The sequence below is a fragment of the Esox lucius genome, chromosome 23, assembly GCF_011004845.1.
Source record: "Esox lucius isolate fEsoLuc1 chromosome 23, fEsoLuc1.pri, whole genome shotgun sequence".
In the NCBI taxonomy this organism is placed as follows: domain Eukaryota; kingdom Metazoa; phylum Chordata; class Actinopteri; order Esociformes; family Esocidae; genus Esox; species Esox lucius.
Genome location: NC_047591.1, coordinates 21,663,139 through 21,683,077, shown reverse-complemented (window position 1 = coordinate 21,683,077; position 19,939 = coordinate 21,663,139). Strand labels below are relative to the sequence as shown.

Sequence of the window (19,939 nt, the reverse complement as noted above, 5' to 3'; positions counted from 1 at the left end):
TATAGGACTTCTGATCATTTCTCTGTTAAGGTGAAGCCAAGACCACTGAAGCGTCCTCATCTCATTTAGTAAGTAGTGCTCTCTACAGGGAATTGGTGCGATTTGGGACGGGTCCGTTGTATTGGTCTTTTGTTATCTTGCATGTCAACCTGGTGTTCAGAGTTAGCTTCAATTTCTTTCAGTACTACTTTTATCATATTGTTTTCTTAATAAAGTCTGCGATCACTCTAAACTAGGTGTTATGATGTTTTTTTGGGCTCCCTCTATCACTTTCGGGCGTAACAACCTCCTGATGCTCTACAGTAAGGCTACCACTAGAGGGTGGTACACTACAGTGGAAAGAGATTTAGACCCCAAAGGGTTCAAATCCCATAGAGAAGAAGAGCGTTTTCGTTGCTAGACCATGATTCTGGAGATGTAGACTTTTTTGTTTGGTGTTTTTGGCTTGTTTTTTTCCTATGATTTCACAGATGCAGAAGATAATTGTCCATTCATCAATAATAGTTTTCACAATTGCAATAAATCAGTTAAGCGACAGGCAATGCGCCACATGTTATGTAGGCCAACCTGTAGCTTACCTCTTAAGCACAGCAAGCTGGAGTGCAAGATGTAGGGCTTACGCAGTGTGTGTCGGGTGTACGCAGCATGCCATAACGTTTCAACCGATGTCGCTTCTCAATTTTCATAATTGGTCTCCTTCGGACGTCACGCGGGGAAGAGGAACTCGCTCGTCGCGCTCCGCCCTCTGCCTGCCTGTCCAGCAAGAAGAGACTCGTTACTTCGTTGAGAAATGAATAGCCTCAATTCACACTGATTGCTTGTTCCTGAAACGCTGGGAAATTACAGAGGACAGACGGATGATATGAAAAGTTATTTATCCAGACGTCAATCTATAAACAAAATGGCGAGTCAGGGGCGGATAAACCCGCTTTAGGAAGCATATTACTAGATAGGGACAGTGTGCCTAAACAAAAAAATTGTTCTTCACACTTCAAGCCTGCGGAGAACGCGCATACTTGACAAGAGGTGACGCAACGAAGCGAGTTGAATTCAGTGGAGTTAACTTTTTGGGGGTACATTCTTGTGTATGGAGGAACAATGTGCCCACTGGAAAGTAATGAGGAGTCTTGGTTACAACGTTGCATTTCATTCGGACTGCACAGCAACTTCTTCCGTCGCCCGGGACATTGCAAATAAAGATTTTGCCACTGAGCTGGCTTACTTTAGCTACTCAGCAGACGTTAGTACAAAATTGTAACATGACAATGTACCGAGACTAACAGATTATCGGCGGATTTATAGTTGTCGGACACAGGATGGTATCCATGGAGGTGGGGACACATTCTTACCTTCAGGTTACATTACTCATCTAATACACTCCGCAAATGATTGATAACCATTTATGGCAACTGCTTGCTCTAAATCCGCAAAATCTAGTGAGCACTCTTCGGATGATACATTGTGTTTATAGCCTATTTAAACTCTGAATATTTGTTCAACCATGGCCGTTAGGTCCAGACGACCGTGGATAAGTGTAATTGTCGGGGTCTTTCTTGGATTTACGGCGGCATCTTGGCTTATTGTGCCCAGGGTAGTGGAAGTCAGTGGGAAAAGAAAGAAATCTTCGATATGCTCATACTACAGTAATTCCGCCAGCATTGGTAAAGTGCCCGAAATCATCGGAGGTACCGCAAGTCATGCTTTACGCAAAGACCCCGAGGATCCTCTGTCCAGCCAAGAGGGCAGTGAAGAGGAGGAAGAGAGCGTCCACAAGACTGGTAACGGTAGTGGGGACGGTGGTAGGCCTGTTTCCAAGCCGAGGCATTTTCTTTACGTGGGTGTCATGACAGCCAAGAAGTACCTCGATTCGCGCGCAGTGGCTGCACACAGGACGTGGACACGTTCCATTCCGGGGAAGGTTGAGTTCTTCTCCAGCGAGGGCTCTGAAAGTGTCCCATTGCCCGTTTCCTTCCCAGTGGTGTCATTGACAGACGTGGACGACTCATACCCACCACAGAAGAAGTCATTCATGATGTTAAAGTACATGCACGACCATTATCTGGATAAATACGAGTGGTTCATGAGAGCAGATGATGACGTCTACATTCGAGGTAAATATGTAATGAATTGACGTTGTCTTTGGCCAAGTGAACCCCCCTGGAGTGTGAGGCTTGTGTAGTTAGAATTTACTCCAAATCCAGTGAGACACTTCCAACTAGGCACTAGTTAGGTTGCAGCTGCTGGTAACGTCAGCTTGTCAAATATTCCAAACACATTTTCAGGAGCATGTGAGCAGCTTCCCTCCAGACGTTCAGAGATTTTTTTGCATGAGTGTCCACTCCTTCAACCATACCACATTAAGGCTTTGGTGCAATGTGGCACTTTAAAAGTGTGTCTCGATTGAGGAGAATTTGGTCCCATGAATACCACTGTGGCAACACTGTATAGAGAACCTAATTGCAGCAACTTCGCAGAAAGTTCACACTGTTGGCTTATTAGCTGTTGTGGATTTGTGTGGATGTAATTAACAGTCTTAACAATGGCCCAGTGTAGGTGAACAGGTAGTGCATTGTGCTTGAAATCCCTGGGTTGTGGGTACCGTTCCCACAGAGGGTGTCATGCCCTCACAGAGGCAGGTCACAGAGGCAGGTCATAGAGGCAGGTCATAGAGGCAGGTCATAGAGGCAGGTCAAAAAGGAAAGAAAATGTATGCAACCATTGCTTTAAGTCGTTCATGGTGACAGGTACATCATCAAGCTTGTCCATAGCCTTCTAGAACTGTCCTCAAGGTCTCCTTAAACACCTTATTTACTTGTTTATCTTCTGCCATCCTTCCACTTAAATTAACTCATTAGTAATGTTCATTAACGAGGATTCCAATTTTCCAACAAAGTGTTTTGAACCCAGTTTTCTCATAAAGCTTATTATCCATTTATAATTAATTAACTCTCCATTTGTCTCTGCGCAATCGGTACCTAAAAAACAACAGTTGATTCGCGTTTAAAATTGCTGAGATTTTGAGAACAGCATATTGAGTTGGAGTCATTCTTGGGTCTTCACTCAAAGCTATTGTCACAAAGTCAGATTCCACAGCAATAAAGTCACATTTGACAGACACAAAATCAAAAAAAAACAATACAAAACATAGCTTCTTGGTCTTAATTGAATGTTAGTGGTTAACATGAAGACAACATTGTATTTAAAGGTAGGCTTCAAATAAAAATGTTAAGAAGAGAAATTGTAGAAAAAGGCATGGTTTATTATTTTGTTGCTATAGAGGCAATTGATTACCATACCATTGTTAATGGTGGTTGGGAAGGTAAAAACTCTTGTAGAAAGAGGCTGTGTAAACATGAATGGTACGGTAGATATGTAATGACACAACCTAATTTGTTAGATAACAAGCAGCCTTACATCTGGTGCTTTGGATAAATCACGATTTCCCAGATGTTAGAATCTTTCAAATTATGGAAGGAAAGGGAACATATGACCCAATGTTCGACTGGTAGAATTATTTGTTTCGGTTCCCGAAGCAGGACTAGTTTGGAACAGGTATAAGAACATTTAGAAAAGGTAGGCCCATTTAGAACAGGTATACAGTAGGGACATTTAGATCAGGTAAAATCCCCTTTAGAACATGTATAGGCCCCTTTAGAACAGGTTTAGGAACATTTAGAACAGGTATGAAGTAGGTCCATTTGGAATAGGTATGGGCCCATCTAGCGCAGGTATGAAGTAGGCCCATTTCGAACAGGAATAGGCCCATTTAGGTATAGGCCCAGAACTTACTCTAGGTTAACCAATGACTATAAACTCATGCCATTGCTCTACTGATGTAAATTAGCTTAGCTTTTGTGTTGAGGCAATCAGGGGGAATAATGCTTTTGGCTTTCGAGTGTAGGCTGAGTATTGCCTTAGGCCAGAGAGATAAAGCTCTGTTATGTTGTGTATTTCTAAGTGGGTTGTGTAAACACTTAATGGATGGCAGTTAGGTGAACGCTTAATGGAGGGCAGGTTAGAGATTTTCCAATTTAACATAACAAACTAAAGCTTACTTCGGAAAGTTATCAGGTACATTTCTCAGAAAGTCCCCAAAAAAGTCTGTAGCTTGGACTCTGTTGTGCAATTAACAAACCAGGAACTTGGGTATAAATGAGATGTACCGAGTTTACTGGCATGTGACTTTATGCTAACTTATAATTAGCATGCTGACATGCCTAGATATTTACTGATAGGGACTATCTCAAACCCCAATATATCTATCTATTTATCTATCTATCTGTTGATAAATCCATCCACACAGGTGATAAGCTGGAGTCGTTCCTGCGCTCTCTGAACAGCAGCAAGCCCCTCTACCTGGGTCAAACTGGCCTGGGCACGGCCGAGGAGCTGGGCAAGCTGGCTCTGGAGCCGGGTGAGAATTTCTGCATGGGGGGGCCCGGCATGATCTTCAGCCGGGAGGTGCTGCGGAGGATGGCGCCCCACATTGGCACCTGTCTCCGGGAGATGTACACCACCCATGAGGACGTGGAGGTGGGCCGCTGCGTTCGTCGCTTTGGGGGGACCCAGTGTGTCTGGTCCTACGAGGTACCGGATGGTTTGTTGTTTCGGGAGGGGGGGGGGGGGGGGGGGGGGGGGGGGGGGGTGCAGGGACAAGGCAGGGAGAGACCTCTTAGATTTTGACCACTGAAAGTGTCGCAGCCAAAACATTTTTGTTTGCCAGGATGAATTCACACTCCCCCCATTGTTATGTTGAGTTTCACTGAGATGAATTGGACACTTTATCGGTTTTGGCTTTAATTTTCAATTGACTGGTTTTTAGTAGCCTAGTGTTTTATGGTATTGCTTTTTTATCGCAAAAAAGCCTCCCGAGAAGGAGCTCTTACATGGATGGCAGTGTTTCTGCGAAGCCATTTGTAAATCTGCGGTTGGAAGAACAAGTGTGTTTGTGTGGGTGTGCCTGTTTTCCCGGGGTGTGACCTCTTGGGCCATCATTCTGCTTAACCTTGGACTGAACCAATGTGTGTCAGGGGCAGAATATTCTCCTTACCCAAGATTTAGGACGTCCAGTGGCAAATCCATTCCCTCCAAATATGTTTTCTCCCCTGGGGCTGGGGAGGAGTAATTGGCTTCTTGAAATTGATCTTTTGACCACTGTTGAATACTTCAATATTTCACAGTAAATCGACTTATACATTTTATGAACTGTATATAAGTTGACCATAGGTTTCGAAACAGTTATCACCAAAAAGGTCTTCATTAAGAAAACGTAAGAAAGCTTAATTCTTCAGGTAAAATGCAATGAATGATGACATGTCAGAAGGAAAATTTCTGCGTGCATTTTAATGAACAGAATGTAAATAAAGCATTTGTGTTTACATCCTATTCTCCACTCTGCTGATAGTAATGTCAACCAAAAACTGTTGCGCTAGAAAGCAAATTAAGCCACTGTTCCTGGCATCTGTTCTCCAGCTAACAGCATGCAGGTTCTCCAGACCAGGGCCTTAAGATGGCCTTGTAGGACCTGTTTAAGCTAAGAAAACATTCACATGATCTTTTCATCTTTCAACCTTTCCACAAGAATGATTTCATAGCTACAAAAATGCCATACAACACCATTTCTTGTGAGACTGCTACTCATAGTTGAAGCATTTGCTTTGGTGCCAGAGGACTCTGCGAGATGCAGGTGCAAGCACTTTACTGGATTTCCTTCTGTTCTTCTAGGATGTGACCTTTAAGTACTGTTTGTCAGATGCAGACAGTGTTTTTGGATCTTTAACTGTTTCTTATTCATTACATTGCTTTTAGCCATTTCACAAGTTAACAGAAATGATCTTTTGGACAACACATTTTTTTTGGTGTTATAGTTTATTCATATTAAGTGTAGTTTTATATTGTGTTTTTAAAAGCAAATAATCACTTCTCAACTAAATGGCGATAAACAATAAAAAAAAAGTGGGCTAGGACTTCTGCAAACTGCTGAAAATAGAAAACATGTCTCTTTATAAAGGAGAAGAAATTCTTTGCCATTAATAAGACAACAATGATTTTAAAAATGTCTATTTATTCTGCCTTATTTATTTAACTTATTTTCTGTATTTTTCAAAATCAGTTCCTGAAGGAATGATGACAAGTGTTTGCAATTTTTCGTGGTAGCTTTTATTAAAAAAATTATATAATTTGAACTGGCCCAAGTATTTGTTTTTGAAGATTCCTGTGAGAGGCTTCTGAATTCCACCTGCTATAAATTAGTTATTCTCTCAGGTATTTGCATTTGACCAAAGGTTTGATTGAAGAACAAAGCAGTGGTTGCTTTCCTACACAGAAAGCAGAAGTTAACCCCATTATGTACCTTGAATTCAAATCCGCTTTGTTTACATCGACATCCAAACAAATATATATATTTTTTTTAAAGAAACCTACTTTTTTCAGAGCGTTCGTTGGCTGGAAAGTGGGGAAAGACGGAAAGAGTTTTGGCTCAAAGAGCAGCGGGCGGGATTCAAACCCACACTGCAGCTGTACACGGGCGGGATTCAAACCCACACTGCAGCTGTACATGGGTAGGGTGCCCTGACGAGACACTTGGTTAAGCCCCACAGTCTGGCATGGCTCGTCAGGGGTTTCGTGGTCTAGGAAAATACAAACAAGATCTTTAGTTTACAGCTCCTGACATGGTGGCATGGACATAAAACTGTGTCTTATCGTTCATGAGCGGCACAGGGGGTACAGGAGATTGAATGTGCTCAGTCAGTCAGACACCTTTTCACAATCAGTCAAAGCACGGTGAAGAGCCTATGCATCGGGACACACTGTCTGGCTATATCATTTCAGCCTGTCGTTAGCGCATCCATTACGGGGACAGAAAAGTCACTCATGGGGACGATAAAGAGGCATCATACCTTCTGTCTAAAGAAAATAGTCTGACGCCATATCCCACCTAACAAAAGTGCTGTGGCGGTGATGGTACATACAGGCGACTGTCAGGCGTTGTCTTATAGATCTTTGCAGTGAGAGAGGGGCACGGCCGAATTTCCAAACTGGCTGTTTGAAACGCTATGATGTACAGCCGAAGTGAAAGAAGGTGCTGGCTATTGAAGGGACACTGAGTTCTGGAAGGGAGAACATTGCTCAGACTGAAGTAAGGCCTCAATCACACGGAAGGCATCATCATATTTTGGAGTACAGAGGTACATCCATTTTCAGTGATAGCCTGCATTTCCTTTGCAGCAGTGCTGTCTTTTCTCTGTCGTCTTGAGGCATGCATACATTTTGTGCGTGTAAGTGGCTTGACAGAAGTGGTAGGAAAGACTGAATGTTTAACTGTTGCTGAACACATACCCAGATTATGCATGCAGATAGTGTGGTGTAATACTGTAGCTGTGACCAAGGAGTTAGTTCTGTAGCCATGTGTGCTTGTCAACAATTTCACTATAACCATAGATGAGATTGGAAATAAATGGAAGGCAGCAGACTGTGAAAATTGCTGAATGGATTTAGATGCGAAATACCACGTATTCTGAGAGTAAATGGTTCACCAAATGAGTTCATCAAAATGGATTTGCAGGAGACTGTTTGTTTCCCTCATTTCACAAGCACAGCCTTGTCACATTGATAATCGCTTAAAAATAACATCTGCATTATTAGCAATAGCTGTTCATTGCTAAAACATTTACATTCATCACAAACCTGATTCATGCGATGAACTAGACGCACTGCATTGTTTATGACCACTCTGCATTTGAAGGCATTTCATTATTTGTTTTAGTCCTCTACATACATGCCTCAAGGTTGTTGTCAGTCACAATGGTAGCCTCAACTGGAGCTAAACAGCCCATTGTTAATACAGTACCTGCAATGCCATTGCTTCACCTCACTGCATTCTCAATTGGATTATACAGTGGTAATGTGATTACATTTTACCCACGATGGTCTGCCTGAAGAACAATCTTGATAGCTCGGACGTGCAGCTTCCAGGACGTGGTTCACATGACCTCGTATGCGTCGAGAAGCACAGTGGGTCACCCTGGGCAACCATACGATGAACCAGGCTTTGTGAAATAACTAGGGTACGTCTTACGGGGCGTAACCGCCGGAATGGTAATGTAGACAACTGACGTTGCTCCCTATTCACCATGACAGATAACCATGTATGTTGTACACGGCGCCTCAGGTGTCTTTTAGTTTCATGTTGCGTTAAATGAAAGTACCAGAATCTCCCCTGGAGAGTCCTAGTCTTAAGCATCACACACCGATCGCGGAACGTCCCATCTAGATGGCTATTCCCCCTTGCCACAGTGAATTAATTCTTTTCTGGCTCGAGCGCTATGACCATTCTGCTACGGTTGTTGTCCTCGCATTGCGGTCTGGTCGTCTCCGCAAACTCACCCGGCGTGTCCTGAAGTCACAAGCTATAGGTTTGAATGGGCCCGGTTCAAATACTCCTGATAGGGTTGTTTTTCAACTAATCCATTTGACAGTACGGGCCTCTAAGCTTGTCACTCTTATGTGTCCATCTCACAGCGACACACAGCAATTGCATAGGGTGATTACTTGTTTTGACCCATTTGAAACCCAGACAGATGTTCTGCCAGAAGCAGGGTGTCATGCAGGGGAATAATGAGCCTTTCCGTGCAACGAAACCTGGGCATAAAACTGAGGCGTCCTAACGGCATGTAAGTCGACAAAGTCCACGACGGCAGACTGGCTCTTTAACTTACTTTTAACAGTTGAATAATGGATGACTCGTCAAGCCATGGGTATGTGGTGGGACTGCAAAACCTCTCAGGCATCTACGGCTGACTTGATTTCATCAGCCCGGGAACATGCTTATTGGCTGCCTAGCAATTGCTCTTGGCTCTGTCTGTATGAGCAGTGAAAGAACCAGTGAAAAGAACCTTTCGTCAAACAATTCTAACATCTGCTCTTTTACTCCTAAGTAGGTAAGTAGACACAGATTGTAGAATACTGGGTTTGGAAATGGCAATGTTTTGGCCCACTTTCTCAAAACCAATATTAGAATTGTACAGGCATTTATTCCTTTCACAAAATTCAGGATTTTGTCCAAAAAAGAAAACTAATTCAGAGACCATTTGTTTATATATATATGTATATTGTTGCTTGATGTGAATTTGCTTAATCCTCCCAAAAAATGTAATTGCTTTCATGGTTGGGAAAACTTCATCTGCATATTTATTAAAGAGAACTCTTTCTGTGTTCTGGAGGCGATGTTAGTGCTTAACCCTCCTGGATTTGAGAGCTGCATTCCGTTTTTCAATGGTGGAGTCAAAAATGTGCTTTGCTCGGCGGTAATGAATCTATATACAGTAGGTACATCTGCTATGTTTAATTAATCAGAAATCCTCTTAGAAAGAGCAGAAAACATGTCCCTTTTCTAAATTTGCTTGATCATTTCGGTGTTCTCAACCGGATATCTTCAAAGGTTTGCGTTCTTAGGCCTGCCAATCTCCGAGCTGCAAGACAAACTCTCTTGGCTCAAACCTCACCTGTCAGTGGCATGTCTTCGCTGACATTCTGATGACCAGAATGCAACGGGTGAAGACGGGTCTGCTACACCCCCGGCTCTGCTACACCCCCTGCCCTGCTCCAACCCAACGACAGCCCGTCTCACAACGCATCTGTCCAGTGATCTGGAAGATGACACCACTTCGGTCGGTATCGCCGGCAGCGGCAGTGAGTCGATGTACCGTGGAGAGTCGGACCGTCTGGTGGTTCAGAAGGTGTCAAAATAACAAAGACAAAACCCTGGAGGTGGTTGTTCACCTCAGAAAACACCCCCCACTCCCCTTTGAGATTCGGGGCTCGGCTGAATAATTCAAATTTCTTTGGGCCTGCGTCTCCCACAATCTCAGGTGTGAGGAAAACATCACACGATCACCATCCGTGCACACCGGCTGACATCCCACTTGTGGCGGCGGGGAAAAAAACGAAACCATCTCCCCGTCAATCTTAACCCTGCTCTACACATCAATCAAAGCATCCATCCTCACCTCCCACATCACCGTCTGGTTTAGGCCTGGCCACAGCAGAGCTTAAACAGTAACGTGTGTATGACCTCCCAAAAAGGTCATCAGCTGTCGCCTGCCCCCCCCCCCCCCCCCCATCCAGGTCATAGAAGACTCCAAGGGCAAGGAAGCTTGCAACCGGGATAATTTCCGAACCCCTCCAACCCCCAGTGTCAAAATGCCCGCCTTGCTGCCATTGACACTTCCTGTAAATTTGAGCTGACAGTTTTATCCAAGATCACAACAAACAACTCCTGACTAAAAAAACGATTCTCATTCCCTCTGGTTAAAGGTACCAATTTCCTTTGTGCCGGGTCTCTCATCGTCAGTGCTATCAGGCTGTGCAGTATGCTATTCCTTTCTTGCATTCCATCAGACGCTGCTGTTAGCTACTGTTTTGAGCACCCGACTCAAGCTGCCTTCCTGTGATTTGAAGTGTATGAGTGTACCCCAGGTGGCTGCCGAGATAAATCGGCTTTTCCTCTTTTCCTCTTGGTTTTGCCACTGTTGATGAAGGAGGCTGTGTTAAGTGTTGTATCAATCAACAGTGCTCAGCTATGCAAAATGAAGTTGTGTGTTTCTGGGCCACGTCGAGCGTTGCTGTATGATCACAATACGGGGGGACCAAAATCACGAGCACCCCTGAGTTGAGAGGAACACAGTTGGTGTATTTACCAAACTGTCACAAGACGGTTGGTTTTCTCTTTTACTGCAAGGAGAGCTTGTGGGTTTTACATTAGATAAAGATCAGGAAGTTGCTGTGGTGTTTTATTTGAGAGAGAAGTGAGCAGCTCCTGTTCTAAAGCGCCTCTTAGTTGAGTTGGGACCCGGGTCTGTTTGGCCTCTTAAATCATAGCAAATACAAACCTGCTTCATTACACTGTTTTAGGTTCCTTAAAATGTTACTGTCAACACCCGAACAAAGTGAATTGTCACGGTTAACAGAGAATCCAGGCTCGATGTACAGAGGTGTTCAAAGCCTCCGCGCCCATTTGCCCACAGCAGCACAATGTGGTACGACATCTGCCGCTACGCTAATCTGATCCTGTGCTAATCTGACGCTACGCTATTCTGATGCTTCGCTATTTTACCACTATGCTAATCTGACATTACACTATTTTGCCACTGTGCTATACAAAGCAGTCTGCCAAAAGAAAAAAGGACACACCATGCCAAAACAGTAAGTTGTGAACACTCGATCACTTGGCTGCTTTTCCCTGGCTAACCGTTACTTCCAGTATTACAGCGAAATTACGTCTTAGGACCCCTTTGCTAGACAACATAGCTGGCGGCGTCAAACCCTGAAATCAAAACCAACCAAATCCTATTTTATTAGGCTATGAGGGCAACAGACAAACCTATTCTGGCCTGTACCATCTGAGGATTACAAAGTTGGAAACCTCAGGCCATTCTATATAAGTGTACACCCCCCCCAAATAAAGGGTCCCTGATGAGAAGGCATCAGGGGTGTGTTGTAGTACCATTTGGATGTCAGTAAACACATTTGTAGCCATGTCTTCTATACAGATGGCTTTTGGAGAGTCCACTTGACTCCCTGTCCTTCCCCATTTAATCCTGTCTGTTTTGAGGTTCTCATCTCCACTCATCCATTCACAATGGAGAAGCTATATTAACTACAGATTTATGTTTTTGGCTAGACCCTCTATGCCTCGTTCTGTCTCTCTTCATCGCACTCTGAGTAATTTCTAATTAATCACAATTTAATTTGTCACTTGTTTACTAAATAACACAGGCGTAGATTGGCAGTGTAATTTTTATTCACGGCCCGCTTCCAACAATGCAGAGTAAAAAGATAAGAGTAAGCAATAGGAAAAAAAACAAAATGAATTACAAATGAAAAGAACGAGAATTGGAGATGGGGGACTGACAGCCTGACAGTCTGTCAAGGCAGGTAGTGATTAGGCTGTCTGCATACACCTCTTCACATTATCTTCCTGACTCACAGCCCGGGACGTCCAAACATCAGATGTCAGGTCAATGCCATTCATGTTGTCTCTGCTGACTTAGCGCCGGATCCATGTGAAATCAATACCTTTTTGACGGCGCAGATTTCAATTTATACACAACAAATGTTTCACCCATGTCTGTCCGTAGTGGAAGTATTCTAAACATTTAATAATTTTAAACGACCCACTGTATATAATTTAAAACCTTTGAAGCGCACTTTCGGTGTTTCAAGGTCACACACTCTCACACAGAAAAGGCAGGTTGACTTCAGCGCAATTAGAGAATTCCTTGCACCAGCATATTCTTTAGAGAGCGACGGTCACTGTGAAAAAAGAATAGGACAGTTATATCGTCTACACAGCTAATGTATGTACATCAGAAGTGAGGATGTCAAAACGACTTCGGGGGGTTGATCTAGTAATTATTTTGAAGAGCAGGTTTTTAATTGAATTGATCATATACTTCAAGCTAAACAGAGAACCTGTCAGCCAAGGCCTGGTGCGACTGGGCATTATTTCAAGGACGGTTCTTTTGTGCTGACAAAGAATCTTTACAAGATGACATACTAAAGCCAAATCAGAGTCGGTGTAGGAGTCTCTCAGTTCGCGGAGTGCTATACTGTATTTGTGTACATTCTGTTTGTGTACATTCTATTTGTGTACATTCTATTTGTGTACATTCTGTTTGAGTGCAGACGTTGGGCGGAATGATTCCCACGCCGACCTTCCGCTCGACTCCCTCCTGTCCCCGCATCTGCTTTAGGTGGGGCGTTGCTCTCTCATGAAGCTGCGTCTGTGGCTTCACACTTCAGTGCGTAGTGCGAACACAGCAGGATCCGCGGTTTAGCTGAACAGACTCTCCACGCTCACCCCAGCTGAACCTAGGCTACTCCCCTAGCCATGGTTCAGTGGGGGTGGGGGTGCATAAGAAATTCATCCTCTTATTAATATGTGATAATGCTTTTCGTTGATGCGGGCCGGCTATGAAAATGCGAGATGCCTCAGGGATGTTTCTAGCCACGAATCGTCGTATTGAAGTTGGTTTGTCTTCTCCCTTTCAACCTTCAAAGCGTCTGTCAAGTTTGATCACATCACGGTACGCTCTTCTGCCTTGTCATTTTCCTTTCCACAGACGGATGCTCCTCAGCCTGTGCTGAGATCTAATGGTGTGGGCGGGGACTGATAAATGGATTGTTAAATTAATTTTCTCACTGAATTGCTCTGGTTTTGTTGCTTTTAGTATTTAATAAGCACAAATATTTGTGTTGTGCCATGTTCCTCGCCTGTCACATTATACACCAAGATTCTCAGTTGCATAATCCTCACGTCCTCTCTCCTTGTCCCTTTCTCAAAACCGTTTGTTGGAGGAGGTTGGATGGGAGGGACCTTGTGGTTCCTCATCCGATGGGTTTGAGAAGGAACCGAGGACAGAGGACGCGATAAACTTACATTTGAGATTCTCCCAAAATGTGTTTGTACGTATCTTTGTGATTCCTTCATGCTCATTTGGAGGAAAAACTTCATGCTGATTTGGAGGGAGCTATTTTTCCATACCTTTTCCGTATTTCCACTATTTGAAGAAAAAACGTCAGTTATGGAACCCTAACCCAGTTCAACATGCACAGTTATGTATGACTCATTAAACAAAGGCCGTTAGAACGGTAGATTTGGTTCTCTGGCCTACCTTCATATGTGTGACTCCACAGTACTCTGTATTATTTAGTGCAACCACTCCGCACAGAATTCTTCCTCTTTTAGTCTCTCAGCCTCTCGTGGCATTTACCTTTCAGTTGGGGTTGGAGGGGTCAGCAGTGATGGGTTAGCAAATACGTCGTCTTGCACTGTATCAAACTGACCTTTAAGAGTTGTTATGGATGAAGAAGTTGTCTTAAGGACACATTGTTTTCTCCAAAGATCATCCGCACACCACAACTGTGATATGAATGTGAATCGTAAACGGGTTGCAGGTGTCTTCATGAAGCACACATTAATGTTAGTACGTTATTTTGACAACCAACTTGAGCCAAGTTGGCACTTATCACGCGTATTGTCTGGTGGTGAGTAAGTGTGAAGTCAGCTATTGGTGTTTATGTTAATTTGCTCAGTGCCACTTTAGCAGTGTCACAGAGCACTTGGCAAAACTCTCTAGACTGGACGACGTAGAGAAGCAAGCAATGTAGACTGATTAAGAAAGGATATGAATAACACATTTGTGAAATTGCACTCATTAGATAGGTGGGATTGAAGAATGTGTAAGGCCCCTATAAAATCTGTTCTTCTGCCCACTTTTTGAGGGGGGGGTTTCCTGATTCTATTGAATTTTTTACGAAGTACTTTTTTTTTTTTAAATGAATGTTTAATATGTTTCATGATTGTAAAAATATTTTATGTAGTATATATCGTTGAAGAACATCAGGATTCCGGGATTCTGTCTCCATTTTCCATGTTTGCAATTTCCCTGTCGTCTGGTCAGGGTGGTAATATTTCAGTCAGCCTGAGATGTTTTGACACATGCAGCTCCCCACTGAGTAGTCAGGCTTAGGAGTAGATTAGTAAACAGACATTTTGCACTGGGGAGTTCTTCAGTGCAGTTACTTTCTACTCTCCACAATAACTCCACCGCCAGTCTCATAAATCAACCAATCCCGGACCCAGCTTAGCAACCGCCAACAATCTGATACACCAGCGATGAGAGCTTCTGGGATCAGATTACCAGTTTCCTGTTTCACTGACAAATTCCCTGTTGTTAAACCCTCTCGTTTGGTCAAATGAAAGGAACAACGAGCTGATATGGCGGAAAATAGATTTTTGAAAAATCTCCTGTAAAAATTTTAATCACGTGGCTGTTTGTTTACCACAGGGAGGCAGTTACCTCAGCTGTTTGAGCATCAGACATGTAACCAAATGTTGGCTTGATTAAATCCATGAGCCGACAAGGTGAAACATCCATTATGCAGTTTGTGAGCAAGGCAGTGACCCTATCCTTAATTGCTACCAGGTCGTCGATCTAATTCATGTAAATTAGAAAGTATTTTGAGTCAACTTACCTTGTGGTATATGGGTGAAAAGAAACAGGCATCTCTATTTAGGAGTTAACCTAAATAGAGATGTTAATATCCGTTTGATTCTATATCGGCCATCATAAAACTGCTGAACTTGGATACAATGCTTTGCCGGCCATGTTGGCTCGACAGTTGGCATGGGACTTTTTCCCAGACAGACGTACAGTGTGTGGTTTTTGTTGACCTCCGGTATGAGGACCTTCAGGCAGAGCCAGTAGAAGTCTTGGGAGGCCTTGGCGTGTTCTTTCACACATTCACCGTACAAACTTAAACGCTGGAATGTAGGAACTGTGCATTTATTCATCGGCATTGGCCAACTTTATGATTTGTGGTTGTTGAGGGGGTGGGGCGGTGGGGTACATAGTGAGAGCACAGCATGTTAACGAGACCTTAACCAGAGGAGACTGTGGAAGCCTTTATGCTGAAGGAGAGACTGGAGAACACTTGAAGAAGCATCTTGGCCCCGCCTTGTTAACTTGAGGGCGGGGCTAATGTCCACATGCTGTATTTTAGGCAGAGCTAATCGATTGATCGCTCAAAACGTCAGTGGAGCGTGTCAGGCGCCAAAAGAGTTCTGTACATCCGTTTTGAATGTACACCACGGATAGACCAGTATTATCCCAGTAGTGTGTGATAAAAAAAAAAATTCAAGGTAATGTGCAAAGTCATTTACCAGTATATATCCAATCGTTGCATTACGGTCCTACCCGTCAGGGACCAGGAAACTAACGGTCAAGGACTGCAGCAGGGCTACCCAACGGGTGCTGTTTCCGTGCTACTGTGATGGTGCTCTCCTCTTTGGAAGTGAATTGTAAAGATGCTTCACGGGGTCAGAGACGAGCCACTCGCTCACAGATCCGTGCTGCAGCGAGTACATCGATTACCCATCTCACAAGCGATGGGGGAACATATTAATGCTGTTAAATATAAAATGTCAAGGCCAGGCATCCCGGTTGCAAACCCTCCACGGCTCTGTTTCCATCTAGGGCTTGGTGGTTGGGAAACCTTGAGATATAGAATCTTGGTTCAGTACCAGAATATTAGCATAGCTATATGGGAATGAATGTTAAGCGGGAATAAGCCTTCACTAATATTCAATCTCTCGTCATTGTTGGTCCTGGATCTGTAAAAGGATTACATGTTATAAAACCGTAAAGCGGTGCTGAGCCCGAATTATTTATGAAACATGGATCATCTTCAACTCGGTCGCTGTGTTCAGTTATGGCGGTGTTAGAAAAATATATGGAGTCATTGGAAGTATAATGCATTTAATAATTTGGTATCTGTCCCATTCAAACGGTGTTAAACCTCACTTGTGTATCGTTTGGTTATACATTTAATTTATACGAACCCTAATCCAAGAGTCTTCAGAGTTGCAGGGCAACATTTCGACAGTCCATCTGTAGATGCTTCACAGACTACTTACAGACTATCAATAACATTTCAATTAATTATCAACCTAACACTAACCTTAACCCTAACACTAACCTTAACCCTAACCTTAACCCTAACACTAACCTTAACCCTAACACTAACCTTAACCCTAACCTTAACCCTAACACTAACCTTAACCCTAACCTTAACCCTAACACTAACCTTAACCCTAACACTTACCTTAACCCTAACACTAACCTTAACCCTAACACTAACCTTAACACTAACCTTAACCCTAACACTGGCCACAGCCTTAGCAAGCCTTCACTTCGCTTTTGATTACTGGTTAGTGTGAATATCAGTAGAGTACCATGTACCCATGGTAATCTTGACCCAACTATGAAAAAGAATGAAGCATTTCGATCCACGTTTTCCCTCACGGCAACATCCAGCACACATCGAGGAGGGACGTCATCACACATACACACATAAACTGTCCCGCGCTGTACCTCCAGTCCCTGGGTGGCACTGCCAAACCCATCTGTCATGCAGCCCTGGTCAACGGGGCTGCTCCACTACAGGCACCCTGATGTTTCCACGCGTAAGGTCTTGTGTAATGATTGACCGTGCCGTGACGTAGCGCCGTCCAGCTGCTGAGCACACAGACCCTCAATCAGCCAAATGAATACGGCACGCCCCTGAAGGCCTGTGAGTTCGGAGCATAATGTTCCCCAATTTAATTCTGATGGCAAAGATGTTATTGTTGTCTGTCAGAAGATGCTGAAGATTAGGAATGACTGTGTTATTAGGTTGTGAATGTTTTTGAAATGATAGTAAGTTCATATAGGAAATCTTTAGCAATTTGGTTCTGGCTTTGACTGTGTTCATTGAAGAGCCTAGTTTGTTTGCTGTTACTTAAAAATAATACTTTGATTTTACCTCTCTCACATACTCAAAATATTTTTTTACCAAATTTCCCTGGAGTCTTTTTACTAGAAGGTCTCCTGAAAAGTATTACTTTAAAGCTTTCATAGATTATTATTCGTTTTTTTTTCTTATCCAAAATGCATACCTACGTGGTTCATGTCAAACTCGCTAAAGTTTGACATGAACCCCTGCCACCGCCAGGCATCCATCCCGGAACTTGCAGGCCCTTATGGGTTTTCCCGACCGCGGCCCAGCTCGTTGCATGGAGGGCTCACAACCAGGCTGCAGTGACGCTTGAACAAAACCCGTCCTTCGATCAATGTCACTTGAAGCGGAAGCAATATCGTGGTGTGGGAATTTATGACGTGGTCCACAGTCAATTATGCTGTAAATATACTGCCTACGTTAGTGCACACAAAGGAACACAATGTTAATTTCTGTCCTTCCGTGCTGATCGCAAAGTACCTCGGCAATATAGCGTACAAGCACGTAACTGGATATTGATCGAGTGCGAAAAGAACGTCTCTTAATGTTGTTTTTGCGTGCCAAAGTAAACAGCATTCGTCTGCTCTTTCAACCCATCCTGAAGAAATTACAACAGTCAGGCAGACCGTATCCACACAAATCAGCGGCTGGACGACCCGAGCGACATCGTTGCTTGTTAATATTCTACTGATTAAATATGTTGTGGAGAAACTGCAGCCCGAGATAATGCAGCCGTACAACAGAACCCTCTTTTAGAAGGCGTCGTTGTCACCCACTGCTACACAACCACTACATTATACAGCTGCGGTGTTGATCGCTGAGAGCATTTCCTCCACTTTCATCATAGTTTGCAGCTCGCGTAGGAACGTCTGCTCGCCTCGATAATCCTCGCAGTACATGTGCGCCATTACAGCGACTCCTCTGCAGCCCCGCAGAATGTGCTTTCAGTGACGCTACTACTCCCAGCAACGGGTTAGCCCGTCTTTCTCCTTGCTCTTGTCTGGACACTTCGAAGTAGGCCTTATGTTATGTTTCCTGCCCTACTGTCGTACGGGCGGGTTCTTCCTTTGAAAGTGCTCCCACAGTACTAAATGCAATACGTACATCACAGGCCTGTTTTAAGGACTCTTGTTCTCAGTGAGAACATTTCGGCTTGAGTGGACTACTAAAGCAAGCAGGTTATTCTCTGTTGTTATTGTGTTCTTCCCGTTGCCAAGGGGGATCGTACAGTTTCCATTTACTGCTATTCGGGGTTCCTGTAATCAGTGCAACTTGGCTGTCAGTGTCTGAACCGTACTGTAGTCTGCCCTGCATGGGCGGGATTTAATATTTTGCTCAATCTCCTCTAGATCCTGCAGCTGACCACATTTCACAATATTTTACCTTCGGTTTTTGGATTAATTGATTGATTGTTGCATTGAAGTACGTTAGATGACGCTGTTATCCAGAGCGACTAGGGTTGTAAGAGAAAGAAAAATCATATATTTTTGTCCTGGCCCACTGTTGGATTCAGCCCCCCGGCTCACGCGAGATGAGCTACACGTGACCACAATTGGTTAATCCTTTTAGACACTGTACTATTCATGGTTTTTCGCCCCAAAGGTGACTGTATTTAGGGTGGTTATTTTCACGGAAGAATGTTGTGTCATGTAGTTTCATTTGATTTGGAGTGGTGCGTAGATGATACTAGATAACTGTGAGTTAAGTCTAAGAGCTATTCCATTTACATATTGCTTTATGCATTGGGATTGTGTTGCAACATTTGAATAAGCCACACATCGAAACACTTGATTCAGAATCCCCTCAAAAACCCTACTTTCTGGGGACCTGCTCTTGACTGTTGTTTCATTATGTTAGCCAGACTTGTATATGGGACGTTTGCCAAACTGCTCAAAACCTTTTTTTTTGTAGTTTTTTTTTTGATGTTCAACAGTCGATATTCTCAGCCTCCTCTCATTTGCAAACTGCCTCACTCAAGGTCAGAGTGCCTTTGGAGTCTAATGACCAATCTTGTGAAATATATTAGATGTAAGTCTCTTTTTTACCTCTGTAGTCTAATTTGAACTGCTGCAACCTGAATTCTCATCCGAGTTTTATATTGAGCGATTCCATCAGTCAGCGCACTGAAGTCCCAACTCCACCAAGTCACGGAAGATTGAGAGGTGGCATCAGTACAAATGACTTACAAATACAGTGATGTTTTCGGGCAGATATTAGTGTTTTGCCAACATGCACAGTGCCATCCGTTGGTGGCCAGAGAAATCATTAGCCGCCTAATGGGATGTAGTAAAGACTGAGGCCTGGGTGAAGATTCCCCTTGTTGAAAACCAATCCCCCTGCTTCTATTATTTAGTGTAGTTATTGATGCTCTGTCTCGCCCTGCCTAACTGAGCACATTTTGAGGGTGACTGATTGAAAAGCACTTGAGTTGTCGACATGACCAAGAGCGTGTTGCTGCTTATTTGAGGCCCATCTTTGCAGATATTAGATTCGGTCACCTGTACTAGGAGGGTATTCTTATAGGCTGTGGCTGTAGATATGGCTGCTCTCCCACTTCTAAGTACCAAAGTCTCTTGTTACGTATGTGCTGCTGAACCCTCAT

The 19,939-nt window shown here is 43.6% G+C and overlaps 1 protein-coding gene across 1 annotated transcript in view; it reads left to right on the top strand.

Annotated features, from left to right (window-relative positions):
• Positions 1-416: 416 nt before the first annotated feature.
• The window catches only part of chsy3 (chondroitin sulfate synthase 3), an 87,430-nt gene continuing 67,907 nt past the window's right edge, over positions 417-19,939 (top strand). The window contains exons 1-2 of the mRNA XM_029117180.2: positions 417-2,111; positions 4,304-4,587. Of these exons, the coding sequence (XP_028973013.2) occupies positions 1,502-2,111; positions 4,304-4,587 (894 nt within the window). The 5' untranslated portion in view covers positions 417-1,501. The remainder of the gene's footprint in view (positions 2,112-4,303; positions 4,588-19,939) is intronic.